Source organism: Camelus ferus, chromosome X (genome assembly GCF_009834535.1).
Source record: "Camelus ferus isolate YT-003-E chromosome X, BCGSAC_Cfer_1.0, whole genome shotgun sequence".
Classification (NCBI taxonomy): domain Eukaryota; kingdom Metazoa; phylum Chordata; class Mammalia; order Artiodactyla; family Camelidae; genus Camelus; species Camelus ferus.
The window spans coordinates 11,490,071-11,509,905 of record NC_045732.1 but is presented as its reverse complement, the minus strand read 5'-3'; the positions used below and the strand labels follow the sequence as shown (position 1 = coordinate 11,509,905).

Here is a 19,835-nt window from a genome sequence, read left to right as displayed (position 1 = left end):
ATGTTAAGCATGCACTCTGTCATTTGAGATATACCCTCCACCAACAATTGTGTTGAATAAAGTCTTGTTGTTTTTTTTTAAATCTTAACAACAGAGCCAGATCAAAAGACGTAAGTCCATGGGCTCCATTGCCAAGGATAGGACAATTTGATCATAAAAGGAATAATCTATGCAATAGAGTGAGACACTGAATGTATGGAAACTCACAAGTTATGGTCCAAAACATTTATTAGAGTATTAAAGGAACAGAACATTAGCCAGGTATTTGATTACATTAGGAAATTATTGTTCAGTTTTTTTTGGTGAGATAATGACAATGTAGTTAGGTCTCTCTCTCTCTTTTTTTAGAGGAGTCCTTATTTTTTAGAAATGCATACTGAACCATTTATGCAAAACAATGAATTGCCAGGTTTGTTACAAAATAAACCAAGGCAGGGGCAGGTTAAGAGTGAGGATACAGAAACATAACTGACTACATCTTGATAATTCTTGAAGCTGAGACTGTCTTCTACTTTTGAACATACCTGACAATTTCCATTAAAAAACACAGAACCAATTTTATAAGTTCACACTGAAAAGCTGAGTTGATATTCAAAAAGACAAAGACACAAAAAGGAAAAGTAGGATCACAAAAATAATTTAGGGCATTTGCCCTCCTTACTCTAGAAAGTTAACAATTAGGAGCGGGGGGAAGAAGCATTTACTTTACCTTGTTGTATAAACTGAATTTTAGACTAACAAAGTAGCCATGCTTGACGATGGAAAGCTTTTTAAAAAGCATCCCAGCTAATAAATCTGGCTAAAGTATTCTTATTAGAAGCTATAATTCTTAGTGAAATAACTGATTCAAACAAGGACCATCAATAGATGAAACCTAGGTGTAAATTTGGTGACATTTACAAGAGTGTTCAAGCTTCACAATCCACACATCAATCTTAGCATCACTAAAAGAACAGTTACTGTATACTGCCGGGCATAATGCACTCGGTCTGAAGTACCAGGAACCCCCTGTGAAATACTTTGCTCAAAGAGCTAATCCAAAATCTAAGACTCAACAGGTATTGTATTTAATAACATGACAATTGACCCATTTTCTTTTTTAAGGGCAGAGGAGGTGTGGTGGTAAGGGGGATGTTTAGTTTTAAACTTGGGTCACAGGGAGTACCTTGTGTAGGAAACAAAACCTGAAGAAGTATCTCCAAGGCATTTAAAAAGTATAAGTATTCAATGATAATAAAGAATAACTATTAATGTACTTTAGGTATAATATAGTTATACAAGGAAATGTCTTTTTATTAGAAAGTAATATCAAAGTATACAGGATGACGGCATATGATATTTGGTGTTTACTTTAAAATCTTTTAATAGAGGGGAAAATGGGATAGATAATGCTAATACGGAAGAATCCTGATAACTGTTCAATCTGGTAAGGGAAGTGACAGAATTCTATAAGGAATTTACACATTTTGGAAGTTTTTACATGATAGAGAGATGTTACTACCATGCCATAAGAAATAGTTTTGGTTGCTTTTAGTATAGGTTTAAGAGGGAGATGTGAAAATCTCAGAAACTATGTCCATACTCCAGGTTTATAGGATTGATTATTTATTAGGCAGTAATTAAAATCCAGATCTGATAAGATCAACTTGCAGGTGGGCAAGATTTTTAAAAAATGAAATTACCTTAACTGAGTCAATGAACCAAATTCAGACACAGAATATAACAGAAAGAAACAATTAGTTACTTTGTGCATAACCGCCATGGTTTTGAAATCTGTGGAAATATTTGATACAGCATCCTGGAAATACTTCCCACAAATTACTGGTAATCTCAGATTTACAAAGTCAACACAATCAGGAATTTTACATTTCTGAAACTTCAGGATGCACTTGGCTATCCAGGGGAAATTTGTAAGAGAGGAAAAACAACCCACTTAACAATATCATGAAGGCAGCCAGACACGCCACTACAATGGCACTGCCAATTCTCTGAGTATCTGGCTTGAAGGGCATATTGAAAGATGGTGGGAAGGCAATCCCCTCTTTGTTCATCACAGAGTAGTAATTCCAGAACACAGCCATGAAGATACAGATACCAGCTGCTATGTTCAGAATTCCTGAAGTGATAAATGAGTTGCAGGTGGCCTTCTTTTCAAGGATTCCAATGTACACATTCCTAAGTGCAAAGATAATGGAGGCTTTTTCTAAAAGCCCTAGAATGCTGGCAACCAGCAGGAGGTTTTGAGGAACACGGATATCAAGAGGGAGATAAGTATCATGGTACGTGTAATGATGACATGTTGTGGCTCTGCTAGAGTTGTTGACATGATGGTAAATGCAGACTCTCCACATTCCCACAGAGGCCAGACGAGAGGGGAAAAGAGAGGTGTTGTTCATATACCATATTCGCCACTCCACCAGGCCCATGGACACAGTGCCAAGGATCCATCCAATGGTGGCTACAGCAAAACCTGCTACTTGACGATTGGCGCTATTGATGAGCAAGGGCATGGCGGCCACATACCCAGAAGAACTGCAAACAAATACAAGGCATCATGAGATTGGTACCCTCAGGACTGAAACAACACCTCTCCCCAACTCCCACACCCCCCCACCACTATGGGAGAGTAGTGCTTAATTTGAGGGGAAAGTGCTATTATTTGAGACCAGAGACTTCTGACCCTTGTAATCTGCTGGTAGTGGCATAAAGCAAGCAAACTTTGTCAAAGACCATTTGGAAATTTTTACCAAAAGGCTTAGAAGGGACAAACCTTCACAATGACATTTTTACTTCTGAGCATTTGACCAAAGATGTGATTAAGACTGGCCACAAACAATAGTATGTATAATATAATCTGGGCTATGAAAAGACCTGGAAGTCTATACAATAAATTATGAAGAGACATTTTTAACTGAGTTAGAGGTGCTAAGTTTTTAAAGTTGTTTGTACTGTGAAGAATCACAGACATACGAAATATAACACATAATCTTAAATGTACAGCTGAATGATCATCAGGCAAATACCCAGATAGCCACTGCTCAGTTTAAAATATACAGACAAAATGAAAAACAACCTACTAAATTGGAAAATAATATTTGCAAATGATATGATCATTAAGGGATTGAAACTCAACATATATAAATAGCTCACACAACTTAACATAAAAAAACCAAACAACCCAATTAAAAAATAAGCAGAACTGAAAAGACAGTTTTCCAAAAAGGAAATGCAGATGCCCAACAGGCACATGAAAAGATGTTGAAGACTGCTAATCCTCAGGCAAACATAAATCAAAACCAAACAAGATACCACCTCACACCTTTCAAAATGGCTATTGTCAAAAAGACAGCAAATAACAAATTTTGGAAGGATGTAGAGAAAAGGGAATCCATATACACTTTGGTGGGAATGTAAATTGATATGCAGCCACTATGGAAAGCAGCACGAACGCTCCTTTAGAAAACAAACAAAAAAAAGCTACCAAAGGACCAGCAATTCCACTCCTGGGTATATGATATATATAAAAAAAAAACCCACAAATTTAAAAAGATATATATATGCAAATGTTCATTAGCAGCATTATCTACAACTGCCAACATATGGAAGCAACCTAACTGTTGACTGACAGTTGAATGGATAACCAAGATACACATGCGTACACAAACACACACACACATACATCAATGGAATACTACTGAGCCATAAAAATGAAAAATTGTCATATGCAGCAACATAGATATACTTGGAAGGCACTATACTAAATGAAGTCAGTCAAACAGAGAAAGACATATATTGTATGATATTTATATGTGAATCTAAAAATAACAACAAACTAGTGAATATAACAAAGAAGAAGCAGACTCAGATACAGAGAACAAATAGTGGTGGAGGGGGTGGAAGGAATACAGGGGTGGGGAAGATACAAACCATTAGGTGTAAGATAAGCTCAAGGATATATTGTATAACAGTACAAATATAGCCAATATTTTACAATAACTGTAAATAACTTTAAAAATCATATTAAAAAACAATAGAGAAAAGACACTCTCTTTAGCAAGTCATGTTCAGAAAGCTAGACAGCCGCAAGTAAATTAATGAAGTTAGAACACTCCCTCACTTCATATACACAAAATTAAACTCAAATGGCTGAAAGCCTTAAATAAAAGACATGGCACCATAAAAATTCTAGAAGAGAACATAGGCAAAATAGTCTTGACATAAATTGTAGCAATGTTTTCTTAGGTCAGCCTCTCGAGGCAAAAGAAATAAAGGCAAAAATACACAAACAGGACCTAATCAAATTTAACAGCTTCTGCAAAGCAAAAGAAACCATAAACGAAATGAAAAGACAACATATAAAGGGGAAAAAAAATCTGCAAATGATGTAATTGATAAGGGCTTAATTTTCAAAATATACAAACAGCTCATACAGCTCAATATCAAAAAAAAGAAATAACCCAACCAAAAAGTGGGCAGAAGACCTTAACAGACACTTCTCCAAAGATAACATACAGATAGCCAAAAGGCACATAGAAAGATGCTCAACATCAGAGAAATGCAAATCAAAACTACAATGAGATATCATTTCACATGACTCAGAATAGCCATCATTCAAAAATCCACAAATGACAAATGCTGGAGAGGCTGTGGAGAAAAAGGAACCCTCCTACACTGCTGGTGGGAAGGCAGTTTGGTGCAGCCAGTATGGAGGTTCCTTGAAAAACTAAAATTAAAAACTAAAAACTAAAATAAATCCTGGACATATATGCGTAAAAGATGAAATCTCTGATTTGAAAAGATATATGAACCTCATGTTCACAGCAACACTATAATAGCCAAGACATGAAAGTGGGTAAAGAGGCTGTGATATATTTATACAATGGAATACTGCTCAGCAGTAAAAAAAAAAAAAATAAAAAAAATAAAGTAATACCATTTTCAGCAATATGGATGGACTTGAAGACCATTATGCTGAGTGAAACAAGTCAGATAAAGACAAATATCATATGTGATCACTTATATGTGGGATCTAAAAAAAAAATTATGTAAGTGAATTTATTTACAAAACAGAAACAGACTCACAGACATAGAAAGCGTACCTCAGTTTCCAAAGGGGAAAGTGGGGGAAGGATAAATTAGGACTATGGGCTTAGCAGATACGTACCACTATATATAAAACAGAAAAATAATAACAATTTACTGTATAGCACAGTGAACTATATTCACTATCTTATAATAAACTATAATGGAAAAGAATGTGAAATTGGTGAATCACTATGCTGTACGCCAGAAACTAATGTAACACTGTAAATCAACTGTACTTCAATTAAAAAGAAAACTGACCTTTCAATTTTAAAATGATTGTATAAAAAAGATATACAATATCACCACTTCCTAATTTGTCTTTATAGTTTTTCTCCTCAGAATGGACCGCTGAACATTACTTCAATTCTGCCCATTTTTCAAAATAGGAATCAAGCACTTGGCATTCCTGTGTGATTGACTTCTTTCACTCAACACTGTGTTTATGACCTCAGATTATGATTTATTTTAATAACGTCTGACTGTTCAATATTTTCAGGTATTTCTGCCATGAGCTTGATATTTTGAATAAGAAAAAGAGTATCAATGACTTCATTAAAGTTTTGAAGCAATGAAGAATTAATTAATTCTGTTATACAAATATACTATAATATGTACTAAGTATTAAAGTAATTAACTCATCATAATATTTATCAGATATGAGTAGAAGGCAAAAGCACATGGTGGGTCAAATTTAAAATGCAGATAATAAACATGTAAGTATGTAGGTATGATCTTATTTTTGATCATAAAATATGCTGGAAAGTTACAAAAGAAGATGCATCTAACTTTTGGCACTACTAGTGATTTCTTATGTTTTAAGGTAAAAAGATTTGCTTTAATGGGGAAAAATGTGTGGGGCACCTAAAGCGATGTCAGCACAGACGTGAATAATTGGAGAGGCAGGAGCAGGCACTGAAGCCAGTTCATGGAGAGTATCGAGGGGTCCAGACTTGATTATGGGGGTGGTCACAGCTCAGAGGGAGGAACAGGGAGGGATTTTGAAAGACTGATACCACAATCCCCTCTCAAGGCCAGCATGCTCTTAGCAAATACCATATTTTAAAGATCATTCTTTATGGCCAGATAATCCTGAGCAAATTATTTTGAAGAAATAATTTATAAAAGACATATGGGCAGGAAATCAGTCAGTTTGAGTTTGAGTATTTCTTTGGAGGTAACTATAAAAGCTGCCAGGTAGGATTTCAATGTTCAAGGTAACTGAACATGTTGTTACATGTTGTGTCAGGAGACATTGGGAAAGGAAGGGTACCCGGGAAGAGGAGAAGATGGTGCAGCACATCTCTACTCTGGCTGCACTGGGCACCTTTTCAAGAGTGTAGATTGAGTCAATTGCATGGAGGATGTGGATGGGGCGCAGATATTTTAAAAGCTCCTAGGTGGTTCCACTGTGCAACTAGGGTGTGAAAACCACTGAATGCAGCAAAGCAGAAACATTTTGAGGGAACGGATAGATGAGGGAAGTGTGTCATCTCAGTGGGCTTCTGCTTGAGTAAGGGATGCTGTCCACTCCAGAGGGGAGCAGGCTGGAAGAAAAAGCTTGTCAGAGACTATGCAATGGTTACAATTGGGAGATAAAGGGATTTGAAAATGAAAAGCAGTATGTTCCTATTCAGAGTGTCATCACCTGCATTTACAGTGGCCCAGGACAGCCCTGGTGTGTCACCCTTTTTTAGGATGTGGTGCCCACAGGAGAGGCTGCCAGAGCAAGAGGGTTTAGGCCTTGGGTGTGTCTTTCTGGATTAGGAAACAGACTAGCAACACTGGCTGCCCAAGAGATTGTCACATAATGTGAATGTGGCAGAGATGTAAAAATGAAAAGTTTCATCTTAGGCTTCAGACTCAGCTCCAAGTCCCCATCATATCCACAACAGAGCAGCCAGTTGTCAGTCGCCTACAGTATTGAATGATGACACAGTAAGCAAGAAGGGGAAAAGATTTTCATGAACTATACAAAAATTAAATCTAATATACCCTTAGTGGTTTTCTCTTCACTCATCACAACTTTCCAATTATCTCCTCAGTCCAATAATACAGCAAGAACAGGAAATCTGTCAATCCCAATAAATGTTTAAAAGATACCTGTTCTTCTAGAAATAGGTCCTTAAAGGATGCAGACAAAAAATGCCCTCAAGGTCTAAGCCTGCTGCAGAGAAGATCCTCAATCATTTGTACAATGAAAAGTCAAATACGAGGAAAACAAATGACTTGTTTTTACTAGTTCTAGTTATATTAACTGTTGCACACATCTTTTTATCTCCAGTATTTGTGCCAGAGTGTTTTGTTTTCCTATCATTCTACCTGGTAAAAAGATCTCAGACCCAGTGAAATACTACTTCACAATTCAACAAGATGGCTACTATCAAAAAAAAGGAAAACAGCAAGTGTGCCAGGATACAGAGAAACTACAACACTTGTGCTTTGCTAGTGGGATTACAAACCAGTACAATAGCTGTATGGCTATTCCTAAAACAAACAAACAAACAAAAAATAGACCTTGTATGATCCAGCTGTGTCTCTTCTGGATATACATACCCCAAAGGGAAAGTAGGCAGCTGAACAGATACTCATCCATACATATTTATAACAGCATTATTCGCAAGGGCTAGGATGTGGAAGCGACCTGATTCTCCATCCCTGCATGAACGGATGGACAAAATGTGGTCCATCCATTCACTACAGTGTTTCCAGTCTTAGAATGGAAGGAATTCTGTCACATGCTACAGGATGGATGGACCTTGAAGACTAACGATGCTGAGTGAAATAAGCCAGTTACAGAGAGACAAATGCTGTATGATTCCACTTATACGCAGCACCTAGAGGACACAAATTCCTAGAGACACAGAAAGAAGAAGGTGGGTACTAGGGGCGGAGGGAGGGAGGAATGGGCAATGAGAGTTCAACGAGGACAAAAGTTTCAGTTTAAGAAGACGGAAAATTTCTGGGGACGGATGAGGATCGCACATCCAACCGTATGTTTAAAAATGGAAAAATGCTAAGTCTTGTCTATGTTACCACAACAAAGCACACACAACAAAGAAGGCAGAGCCTCTACTGACCATTCTCCAAGCGAATGGCTGTCTGTGGCCAAGGACAGCGACCTCAGTGGGCTAGAGTTGCTCATGACCCACGGCTCCTCTAGGACATCTTCCACTCTGTGCTGGCTCCTCGGTGAGGGCAGAGCTGAACACTCTGCAGCACTGTGAGCCTGGACTTCGAGTCCACAGCCTTCCACGGAAAACACGTTCCATTGTCCACACCTCAAGAATTCCCTGTTGCTAGGTCACGGGTTCCATGACAGCACCTATTTTTTCTTCCCTGATGGGGGGAGTATGTTTACTAATGGACCGTAAGAGTCCACTGGCAAGATCTACGTGGCCAATCCAGACATGTCCCTTCACCACTTTGTCCTCCCCCAGAAGTGGTAGCTAACTCCTCTCCCCCGGAGTGTGACATGTTTAAAGCAACAGCATCCCATACATGCAGGTGTTCGCAGACGTGGCACACACACTGTGGGGGTTCCGTCGTCAAACTCTGCTGACACCTGACACATTCAGAAACATGCCCTTCACTCATGGGAAATGACCTCCTTCCGCTTGAGTCTCGGGGTCACGTGAGTAAGGCAGTGTGGACGCTGTGAGGGAAGTCCTCACGTGTGAGATATCAGTCAGCTGAGATGGAGAAGAGCCTCAGAGGGGGCTTCTGTGAGGAATGAGACACGTCAGGTCAGCTAGCCAGCACTGGGGACGAAGTCTTACGTCCTTTGCTCACAGCGTTTCCATGCTAAGACACTGATCCCAAGGAAGCGAGCAGAGAAACGTACAAAGAAGTTAAGTGAAACACACAGCCAGTGAGCTTTCGTAAGTCAGGTCACAACTGGGACGAAGAGGAAGAAAAAGCCCATTTGGAGGATCCATGCAGTAAACCATTGTACAGCCTTATAATGGGACAGCAAATCCATGTGATATTGGATGAGGAAAAATTTCCCAATATTGCTAAATTAAAAGCCGATTTCAAAAATATGTAAATAGCATAATGCTGTTACTTTTAGAAAAGGGGGGAGGACAGGAGAAGATGGAGATGTGGGAACATCTTCCCCGACATGGCAACGTCTCTCTGACAAGCCTTGGCCCCCCTTACCTGTACAGGAAGGAAACGACTCTTCTAGGGATGGAAAGGGACAGTGGACAGTAAGGGCCTAACAGAGCCTCACTTCACATGGGTAAATCCCGGCCGTGCTGCAGGGGCAGCTGGCAAGCCAAAGGCAGAGCTGCTGGTGGGGAGGGTGGGGTGGGCCCTGGGGAACTCTGGTGGGATGCTGGCCAGGTCACTACTGGTAGATGGTTCTTCATAAACGCTAAAGGGCAGCAAATATGGACCAATGTGGGGTTTTTGGTTTTTTTTAATTTAAAAAAATTTACTTAATTTTTTGTTCAGGGGGGAGGTAATTAAGTTGATTTATTTTTTTAATGGTGGTACTGGGGGTTGAACTCAGGACCTCATGCATGCTAAGCATGCACTTCACCAGTTGAGCTATACTCTCCCACTGCGTGGGTTTAATATAAATTGTTAGCTACGGATACACACATGTTCATTTACGTATACATGTGTTTTTGCCTAATTTCTATCATGACAAAGCTTATTTGGGTAAAACTGTATACAGAAATCCTATTTAAAGACCATGGCCTTATATGGAGACAGAGAGAGGGTCCCCCTCCTGCTCAGGGGACAGACAGAGGGCAGCTCCTTCATCTCCAACACTCAGCCCAGCCTTCCGGCCAGGAGCTGCCGCCCTTGGGACAGTGCCTCTCAGGACACATGGGCACTCCGACTGGCATTAAATTTTTAAACACAAGGGAGAGGCAATTCAAGCACAAATATACTTGGGAAACCCCGAGTAAAAGTTAAATGAGCTTTCCTTACTGCAGGCTGATAAAATCCATTTTCACATCTTGAGGTGTGGGGAAGTCACTCTGGCTTATACTTGAGTTCACTTCAATTTGATGGTGACTAAAACAGCCTGCCTAGGGGCTGTCACACATGCACGGCACATCTGCTTTCCTGATGAAAGGGCACACTGACCAGAACTCAAGAAGGTCCGCGTCAAAGACGAAATGCTCCGCTTCCTGGGACGCCCACGCTGGTCCTCCTCGGATAAGACCCCCTTCCCAGGGGCCCAGGCCACAGTCTACCTGCCATAGTTGTCAGTGCTGCTCTGGCTTCTTGACCCCTTAAAGAAAGGTATCGGTGACTTGTTTAATGTTCTCTGTTCTGACGAGATATAACTGTGCTGAAAATCTGTGCTTCCCAGGACCAGGTTCTCAGAGTCACCTGGGGAGCTGGCCTCCTGGTTATAGTCCTCAGTTTGGCTCAAATAAAACTCTTTTCTAGTCTTACCATTTTTTATTATTTTTGTGGACAAGGCTCTCTGGTAACTGGGCTCTGCTCTGAGGAGTCCTCAGTAAGGAATGCTCAGCAGGGCCGCCGGCACCAGGAGCACCCAACAGGAAGGAGTTTTCCTGACAGTGGCCCAGCAACGAGAGCCCAGGCCCTGTCCCTGTCTGGAACCTCTAAAAGCCAGCATCCGTCACCGCCGCCCTCGTGTCTCTGAGATCGCCCTCCTTTGGGAGTAACACTAGGCTCGCCTAGGAAGAGACCCACGTGTCCCAGGAGGGCCTCCCCAGTGCCCTCTCCCGGTGACAGCCCTCCCAGCGCCCTCCCAACACGCCTCCATCTCCAGACACCTGACACGTTCGGAAACATACCCTTCACTCATGGGGAATGATCTCCTTCCGCTTGAGTCTCGGGGTCACTTGAGTAAGGCAGTGTGGACGCTGTGAGGGAAGTCCTCACGTGTGAGAGATCGGCCGGCTCAGATGGGGAAGAGCCTCAGAGGAGACTTCTGTGAGGAATGAGACATGTCAGGTCAGCTAGCCAGCACTGGGGACGAAGTCTTACGTCCTTTGCTTACAGCGTTTCCATGCTAAGACACTGATCCCAAGGAGGCGAGCAGAGAAACGTACAAAGAAGTAAGTGAAACACACAGCCAGTGAGCTTTCGTAAGTCAGGTCACAACTGGGACGGAGGAAGAAAAAGCCCATTTGCAGAATATGTAAACCATCGTACAGCCTTATAATGGCACAGCAAGTCCACATTATGTTGGAAGAATAAGGAAAATTTTCCCAGTATTGCTAAATTTAAAGGACCCCATCTCCAGACACCAGCACAGGAGAGGCTGACGGGCGGCGCCAGGAAGGTCGAGGTTGGGCACGCAACACGCAAAACTGAGGCTGTAGCACCGGTGAAGGGAAAGTAATCCTTGTTTCTTTTCCCCAGCGGTTAATACTGGCTTCTGAGTGTCAATGTGGTGGGCATGCACAGCGCCGCAAGCCCCCTACCCTACCGTTTAGTCCATCCTATAGCCCATCGGGTAAAATCTTAAATGACCGGTCTAATTACAGTTAACTAAAAAAAATAATGGCTTTAGAGGCCACTCAGAAGGAGGCCCAACATCTAAAACAAAGGAAGCCGCAAATGCCCACTGCGGACGGCGTGTCCTAGCTGGCCTCAGGAAGGGCTTCCCCAAACATTCGCGCTTTAACGAGGTAGAAGCCCTAACACAAGATCATAAGAGCAGTAGCCAAAACCCCAGAAAATTATTGGAAATTGTCTTTAAGTTTTATAATCCTAAAGAAGACAAGAACGGAAAGCCAGTTAACATTATAATAGTAACTCGCCTGGGGGCCTTTACTAGACAAAAAACCAGAGGCCAGAAGGGAGATAAGAAAAAGCCAGCTGGGACTATTAATCAGTGTGTCTACTGCAAAGCAGAGGGACACTGGAGAAAGGACTGCCCAAAACTAAAACCAGAAAAATATAAGGAAGAACAAACACCTTCCATTGTAAAGGTCACCCAGGAGCCTTAGGTAGAACTGACAGTGGGGTCTCACCTGGTAGACTTTCAAACTTCTAACTTCTGTCCCAGTACCAATGACTCAGCTGCTGTTACGGCCTCTGGAATGCTAACTTTGAGAAAGGGAGTAATTTGGAAACAAATAGAAATCTTAAATGTCTTCTATAGTAAAAATGTTTACCTATCTAGACAGGCAACTTTCACTTGTTCCGTCTACCAGAAACCCAATTTGAATCCAACCTCCTGTAACTGATGAGTTTTACATTGTTGTACCTGATTTCATGGCTAAAATTTTAAAAGTGGGAACTATGAGGGTTCTGTGTTTGTGTGTTTGTATGTATGTGTATGTGTGTTGCCAAAATAAATTTGTTAAAGAGCTCTATTTAATTGGCTTAAAGGAAATTAAGTGCTTATATAAAAACTTAGAAATATTTTAAAAACTGGCCAGAATGAAAATCGGGTTCATGTGATCTAAAAAATACAGTACTGAATCAATCAATACCTGGTATTTAAAGCTAGCTTAAGTTTACTGGTTTGATCAATATAGACATGTCTTTAGCTTCATTAATGTTAAACATAGAACTATTACTGTACTTAGGTTTAAGAGAAACCCAGTAAGACCTTGTCTATCTGTTACAAATTTGTCAGCAAGAAAAATAACTTGGTATGATATTCTTGTAAATAACTTAACTGCAAATGAGAAAGAACTTTTGGGTAAACCCTTTAGAAATGATTATTTCAGAAATGTCTACTCAAATGATCTCCCCCAGATATTTGGTAACTTGAAATTTTAGAGTTGTGCTAAACTAAGTTAAATGATGGACGCTTATGAAATAAGTAGGTCATTTTCCGATAAAATAAGATATTAAAACATTAATTACTGAATATTGACTTCCTCTTACAGAGGAGCTACAGATATTTAGGAATAAATATTAATAAATGTTTGGTGCCACCCTGAAATATCCTGTACTACTAAGGGAAACGTCTCTGTATGCTAGGAAAGTAATATGAGTATGTAAAAGAAGGTATGAGGAATGCAATTATATTTTGTTAATGGAAAAAGAGTGACTGTGTCCTAAAGCTGGTTGCTTCTGAATTAAAAAAGAAAATAAGGGACAAAATAATATGGATACAGAAAGTTGTGGAAGGTTTGTAAAAGAGGAACCCTGAGGAAAGAGTTTTGTACACGGTCAGGATTGGTTAAGTTTAAAATAAATTTAGTCAAGTAAATGAATCTTAGAAGTAAGCTGGTCCGAGACTAGATTTGGTTCTCTCTCTCTTTGTTAAGAGAATGAAGTTTTCTTAAAATGTTAATCTGCCTTTAGTAACAGATTATAAAGTTTCTTTTACTCCTTAAGTGATCTGTACTGTATTTACCTTTGAAGTATTTAATTGTTGATGAGTAAGCACTGTTTCACAGTGATCCATGCTTTTATCTGACCAAGTGATTAACAAGCTTCTAAATATCAAATTTTCATCAGAATTCTTTTGACCTCCAGCTACATCTGGGATGCTTCAGAGGGCCCCTGAAACATCCCAAAGAGAGATTTTAAACTAGTAAGTTTCACTTGGTATGTTAAATCACATGGAAAGTACTGTCAAACGAACAATAAATCTTCTTAGGTTATATTATAAGAAAAATATTATTACTATAGATATTCTAAAAATTATATGAAATCCCTTAAAAAGCCTGATATGTCTGAAATGTTACCAGTCACAATTCTGGTTATTGTAACCAGGTTTCTTTGTGGTTTACATTGTAACTAGGTGTTTAACCATGCTTTTAAGTCTTATGTCATTTATAAACAAAAGTATAGTTGTTTTATTCTGATGCTTTTGCAAAATGCTTTCTTTCAAGGAGATTTACTGGCTTCTGATAAATTTCAGATTATACCCCTGAACTAAATGGGGTTAAAAAAAATTTTTAAGTCTGATGGAAGCTGGTTTCATAAAATTGTAAAAAAAAAAAAAAAAAAAAAGTGGGGGAGGGGTTAGTTACATGGGACTAAGTAATCTGATAAATATGGTTATAATTTTTGGTTTTGCCTGAAATATTACTGGCTATTAATCAGTGTTCTCCAGATATAAAAAAGCCCTTCTCCTCAAGCTAATTATGACTTACAGCAATTTGGTGAACTACACCTTTGTAAGTAAAATCAAAACATTTATCTTCTTCTCTCTCCCTGATCCCTCCAGGAATTGGAAAATCTTCCCAATAGCTTTATTAGGTAAGTTTTAGAAAGGTCACCTCCTAACAAGTGCAGAAATCTCAAGATATCTTGGGGACTTCAAAAGGGGAAAAATTCACCTAAATGTGTAAGACAAAATCTGTAACAGGCCCTTCATGTGACTTTCCTGGCCTTGAGGCCTTTTGGAAATCGAGAGCCTTTCTGAGGAATTCTAATACAGCCAATTTAGAAGAGCCCGTACGATCAATTAAACTGTACTTGGCTGTATTTGATAAAAATGAGGGTAACCTTAGAAAACAAATTATATTTCAGTAAATATTAAATTCTAGTTTTGTTAATTGAGGTCTATATTTACCAAGACTCTCTTGCCAGATCATTCCTTGCTGTTGTGTTACACTGTTGCAAAGTTTGATTAAATTATTGAAAGGACACTCTAGGTTTGTTTTTGAAGCTCAGTAATCAAATCTACCCTTGGATAAAGATCCGATGCCCCATCACCTGCAACCAGGGGATTATACATACTGGAAGAGACGTGATTTAAAGAACTATCTTCAGCCTGGATAAAAGGACCCTTATATCAGGTACTCTTAACTAGAGCGTACACAGCAAAAACTGAAGGAGACTGGCTTTTGGATTAATTTCCAGTCAAAAACAGCCACTGCCCTGGACCGCCCTATAAAGAACTGCTCCTTAGAACAATGCTCAAGTAGGGAAGAAGCTACCACACCAGGAAGAAAAAAAAAAGATACCTGAGGTAGACAGCTGACCCAAGACAGCTGATCAGGCCTGTATAACAATTACTTTGAAAACTGCTCATATCTTTGCTTATAAACCAATACAGCTGCTAGGTTTATGGTCAGTTACCCATACCTAGTAATTCTGTGTTACTTTGATGGGATTCCCTACTCCAAGGCTCTAACTAGATAGCCCTTAGAAAATTCATTCTTTTAAAAAAAAAATTATAGTTCTATTTAGGTCACTATTGACATTACAAGGTGGGAGCCCTCACCCGGCCAATTAATAATACCTTCTCAGAGCCAGGCCATAAATATAAATTTTCTTGTAAGATCACTCAAGCTCTATCAAGGCAACAAGCAAAATTTCAGCCAAAGAATATAACCTTCCTCAGTTATAGAAAAGACTTTTATGGTTAACAACAGGGTATGGACATTTAAGTTTAAAGGCTTTCTTATGTTAAAAAATAAACAAACTATACTAAGAATAATTAACCTAATAACACTAGGAAGTTTGGCTGGTGTCTTATAAACAATGCCTGTATAACATCATCCTTAAAGGTAAGGACGGGTACAGAACAGACTGGGGATGCCCTGAGCCGCACCTAATGGAAGTTCTTAGCATAAATTCTTACTTATGACCTTACTGATACTGCTAACTATTTGGTTTGTATTTTGCCTGTTTTACAAAATTGTTATTTCTTGCATTAATAAGTGTGTGACTGAACGTCTGATAAAATGACCAGGCAACTTAAAACAGCAGGCCAGATACACACTTCCGTATGAGACCAATGATTTTAATGGTGCAAGTCGAGACATGGGAAGGAGCACAAGAGGGAACGTTCTCCTGGACCACAGCAGATGAGTGAGACAGCTGGTCCAGAGAATTTGCTACTGTTAGTAAGGCCTAGGCCCATGTTAGAACACTGGGTGGCCTATCCACAAAATCCTCACCTGACCTAGGAACAAGCATTCCTAGCCCCATGGGATGAAATGTCGTGCCAAGCCATGGTCAAATTTATGATCACGAGGGCACTTGCCATCTGCCTCTACAAGGACCAGATCACGTTGGCACTTGCCATCTACCTATGCTTGGATTCAATTGTGAGCCACTGCAGCTGCTGACCTCCAACACCCCCTTAAAGGAGTTCTGGGTGGAAATCAGGAATGAGGTGCTTTGCGCTCTGGGAAAACTGGCAGAACAGGCCTTCAGATTGTTAGGTATTTTCAGAAGATTTTATGAGCCCCAATTCTTGCATCTTCTCATATGTGGAAAAGCACTAAAATCATTAGTGGTGACATCTGCTCTTGGCTGCTAAGGAGAGAAATGCATTTGAAAACCAAAATGGAATAACTGTAGCTCAGACATCCAAGGTAAAACCAGGTAACCATTACAGATGTGATTTCAGACACGTTTATTGCTGAGAGACTGAGTTTCCTGAGTGGTGTCAAAATTGGGAAGCCACCAGCCAATCTCAAAGCAGTGTCTGTTGGCAACTTGTAGCTGCAACCTTATGGGCTTAAGTTCTCCTCTTGTAGTTACTGAGTTCCTAGATCCACACTGCCTGTTTTACTTTCATACCAGATGCATCCAGGAACATCACAACTGCCCTGGAGGACAGGAAGCAACAAATGCACAATGTACGGAATTCAGAGGTATGAGGGAGAAGTTACATCTCAAGTTAACTCCTGGTTCTCTGGCCCCTTTCCATGGATGCCCCCAAGGTCTCAGATCTATCCTTACGGGGGTCCAGCAGTTTTTCTTATCACTACGGTTAATAGAAGTAGGTACACATGTAATATTTAGACTGATAGTCTTCTGTTGTCTAATGTGTGAACAATGAACAACTAAGACTCTTCTTAGACCCCCAGCCATGTGGCAAAGATCAGGTCACTCACTCCACTCAGAAACCCCGGAACGACCGCCCCCGCTCAGCAGGAAGCAGCCAGACAAATATGACGGCCCACTTCCCTATTTCCATTAGAAATGGCGAATGAGACAAACTGACAGTTGGGGATTTTGAAAAGGAAGAGAAATAACGACACGGCTTGCACTAGGCTAATAATTCGGCGCACTTAGGCTAACTAATTCCCCCTGCCTTGTAAACCTCCAATCTGACTGCCATTCCCCTAGATTTTTTACCCAGGCCTGGAGATCTGCGGATCCCTAGAAAGAGTCGCCAGACAACCTCAGGAGACTGACCAGACCCTCCGAAGTTCCTCCTGGCGCCTGATGAGTCTGATCAGATAAAGAAGGTTGCAGGCTGATGACTCTCCAGACCATCAGATGGTCCCATAATGCTGGACAGACTTGCGCCAAGATTCAGGAGGAAGCTTCACCGGAGACTCCTGTTGATTGCTACCCCCTTTTACTCTCCAATTTGTTCACTATATAATCACTAAGCCCCAACCCTAAGGCAGGCTCACAGTTCTGAAGGCACGAGCCTGCTGAGTCCGCTTTGCCCGGCAAAGTAATAAAGCTGCCTCTTTTCTTCTAAGCTCCAAGACCCAGGTCTGTGAATTCTTTGGCTAGTCAGGGACGGGGGCCGATCTTTGGGGAACACACTGGCAGCAGGCACAGAGGGGACCACCACAGATAAGCATGGGGGCAACCCGTTGAGGGCTTTGGGTTTAGAGGGCCAGAGTCTTCTGGAAACTCAGGGACTCCAAGAGCTTCACCGCGGCAGAGAAACCAAGCATGACCACTTATGCCCGGTGAGCCCCGCACGCCTCCGCCTTCGCCCTAGGAAGGACATGCCGCAGGTCCGCTTTAAAGGTCCCCTACAGCCAGCGGAGGAAAAGTGCCACAGTGAAGGACAACCTCCTTTAAAACGGAGGGAAACTCTTCCTTAAACTTTTCCTTCTGAAAACAATTTTGGACTCGCAAAGAAAAGCTGCCGACAGCACAAACATGTCCACGTCCTCTTCACCCAAGACTTCCCAAGTGGAAACAACGCATGACCACAGCACGATGCTCTGAGGCAAGAAATGAACGCGGACCACCCGTGGAGCACAGACCTCGTCCAAACCGCGCCGAGCGCCCCGCTCACGTCCTCCTCCCGCTGCAGGCTCCCGCGTCGCATCGCCGCTGCCTTGGGTCCCGCCAGTTGGCAGCCGCCCTTCTCTTGATCTTCATCGCCTTGGCACCTTTTAAGACAACTGGTCAGTTTTGTTTTGTTTTGTTTTTTATGTATTTCCCCTACTTTGGGTTTGTCTGATGCATTTTTGGCAAGAACAAGCGGGAAGGGAGGCAGTGCCCTGCTCACAGCACCCTGTGTACAGGGACCACATGCCTCATTCCCCTGCCGGCAGACGCACAAACAACACCTCCCCACACAGGCCTTGTGCGGTTGGAGAGTGCTGCCTACCTGGCAGGCCTTGTGGTTGAATTTCCAAGTGTAAGTAGGAGCAGGCTTACCTGGAGCTCTTACAGCTAAGCTGCAGGGCCTCTCCTGGCACCACCTCTCCAAGGTCTGCGGGTGGGGACTGGGCCTCCAGAGATGCGCTGGCCGGGGCCTCTCTGTGCCCCTCCTCCATCTCACTCCCTCCGGCTCAGGAGGCACTGGAACTGTCACCAGCAGTTTTTGCATCTGGCGGTAGAGTGGGGAATAACACAGCTTGGCTTTAGTGGGAAATGTTTACTGGCCCTTGTGACTCAACGTGCGCATATACAAGAACACACCCACCGTGCATGGGGTCTCTTCTTTTAATGGGAAACACGGAAACCACACACTCAGAACACCCGTGCTCGTAGGGTGCAGACCCACGTCAGTACAGCCAGCAGGTGTGAAAAGACAGCTCAACATCTGATGTGTCCCCATGTCCGACACTGTCTCGGCGTACGCAGCGCAGCTGATGGGCCCATGCAAAGAGCAGGGGAAACTCACCAAAGCAGGTCATCAGCCCGAGCGCACACATGCTCAGGGACAAAACCCCGAGCATCCTCAGGGGCGGGTGACGGAGCGGGGCACGAGCATCGCTGGACCAAGCAGACGCACCGCCTGACAGCCACCTACAGCCGCACCGCCTGACAGCCACCTACAGCCGCATTTCAGTTGCTTTGTGTATGCACTTCTTCATCATTGAGAACTCAAATGAGAAGCTGAAGCAGCCTGGCAGAAGCTGGAAATGACAACATGTGTGTGGCACTTGTGGATTTCTTAAAATCTGTGATTTGTGTCAATTCTTTCCTGTTCTAAGTAAAAATTCACTCTCCTAATCTTGAATCATTTTTATTAGAATCCCTCCCTCCCTCTCAGTTGCCTAGCCTCTGCGTCCCACAAACCTGCTCCGCAACAGAAACGTTTCTAGTCCCCGAACCAGAAGCGATCACCAACTTGGGCGGTGGTGACGGACGTGTTCCGACGTGGGGAAGGCGTCTCCTCCAGGTCCCGGCTGGACGGCCGACGGCAGGGGCGCAGCCGCACCCGCAGCACTCAGCCTACCCCCATGGGTTCTAATAAGCACGTCAACATATCAGTTCACGTGGCCACACAACAGCTCTGCTCCAACGACAAGAGGAGGAAGCGGAGACTCGGGGAGGCTGTCACTTGCTCACAGCCGTACGACTTGAAGTGGCAGAGGTGGCTTTGCTCCGGGAACTCGGCTTCGGGTCCTGAACGCTGTAGCACGACGCTGCATCAGACCTGGTGCGGGAGACGGGGTCCGGCGACTGCCACCACTCTTCGCAGCCCCCGTAGCCACACTACACCACGTGAAGTTATAGTTCTCTCCACTAAAGGGCTGGAGCACGTCCCACACCCTCTGACTTGGGGTTTGGCTGTGGGACTTGCTTGGCCATGGAAGGTCAGCAGGTGTGACAGGACCAGAGATGTGCAAAGCACCCCAGGGACTGGGCTTCTTCTCCTGGGCACGTGCCACTGACACGCCCAGGCC

The 19,835-nt window shown here is 42.2% G+C and overlaps 1 protein-coding gene across 3 annotated transcripts; it reads right to left on the bottom strand.

The window, feature by feature from the left end:
• Window positions 1-210: 210 nt before the first annotated feature.
• Window positions 211-19,212, bottom strand: CLDN34 (claudin 34). 3 transcript variants are annotated; one of them, XM_032474609.1, is made up of 4 exons: window positions 17,958-18,088; window positions 10,869-11,005; window positions 10,186-10,333; window positions 211-2,532 (listed from the first exon to the last, which is right to left on the bottom strand). In XM_032474609.1, the coding sequence occupies exon 4, from the start codon at window positions 2,508-2,510 to the stop codon at window positions 1,863-1,865; it is 648 nt and encodes a 215-aa protein (XP_032330500.1). In that variant the 5' UTR covers window positions 2,511-2,532; window positions 10,186-10,333; window positions 10,869-11,005; window positions 17,958-18,088; the 3' UTR covers window positions 211-1,862. The 3 variants fall into 3 exon arrangements, with proteins under 3 accessions (XP_032330500.1, XP_032330498.1, XP_032330499.1); XM_032474607.1 differs by lacking the exons at window positions 10,186-10,333; window positions 10,869-11,005 and adding an exon at window positions 18,358-19,212 and having other exon boundaries at window positions 17,958-18,086; XM_032474608.1 differs by lacking the exon at window positions 10,186-10,333.
• Window positions 19,213-19,835: the final 623 nt, after the last annotated feature.

Coding starts and splice junctions, on each gene's coding strand:
- CLDN34 (XM_032474607.1), bottom strand. CDS start 18,476: ATGGAGGAGGGGCACAGAGAGGCCCCGGCCAGCGCATCTCTGGAGGCC. Junction 18,087..18,357: donor CTTAGCTGTAAGAGCTCCAG/GTAAGCCTGCTC, acceptor TTGTCTTAAAAG/GTGCCAAGGCGATGAAGATC. Junction 2,533..17,957: donor CTCGGCGCGGTTTGGACGAG/GTCTGTGCTCCA, acceptor ATTTGTTTGCAG/TTCTTCTGGGTATGTGGCCG.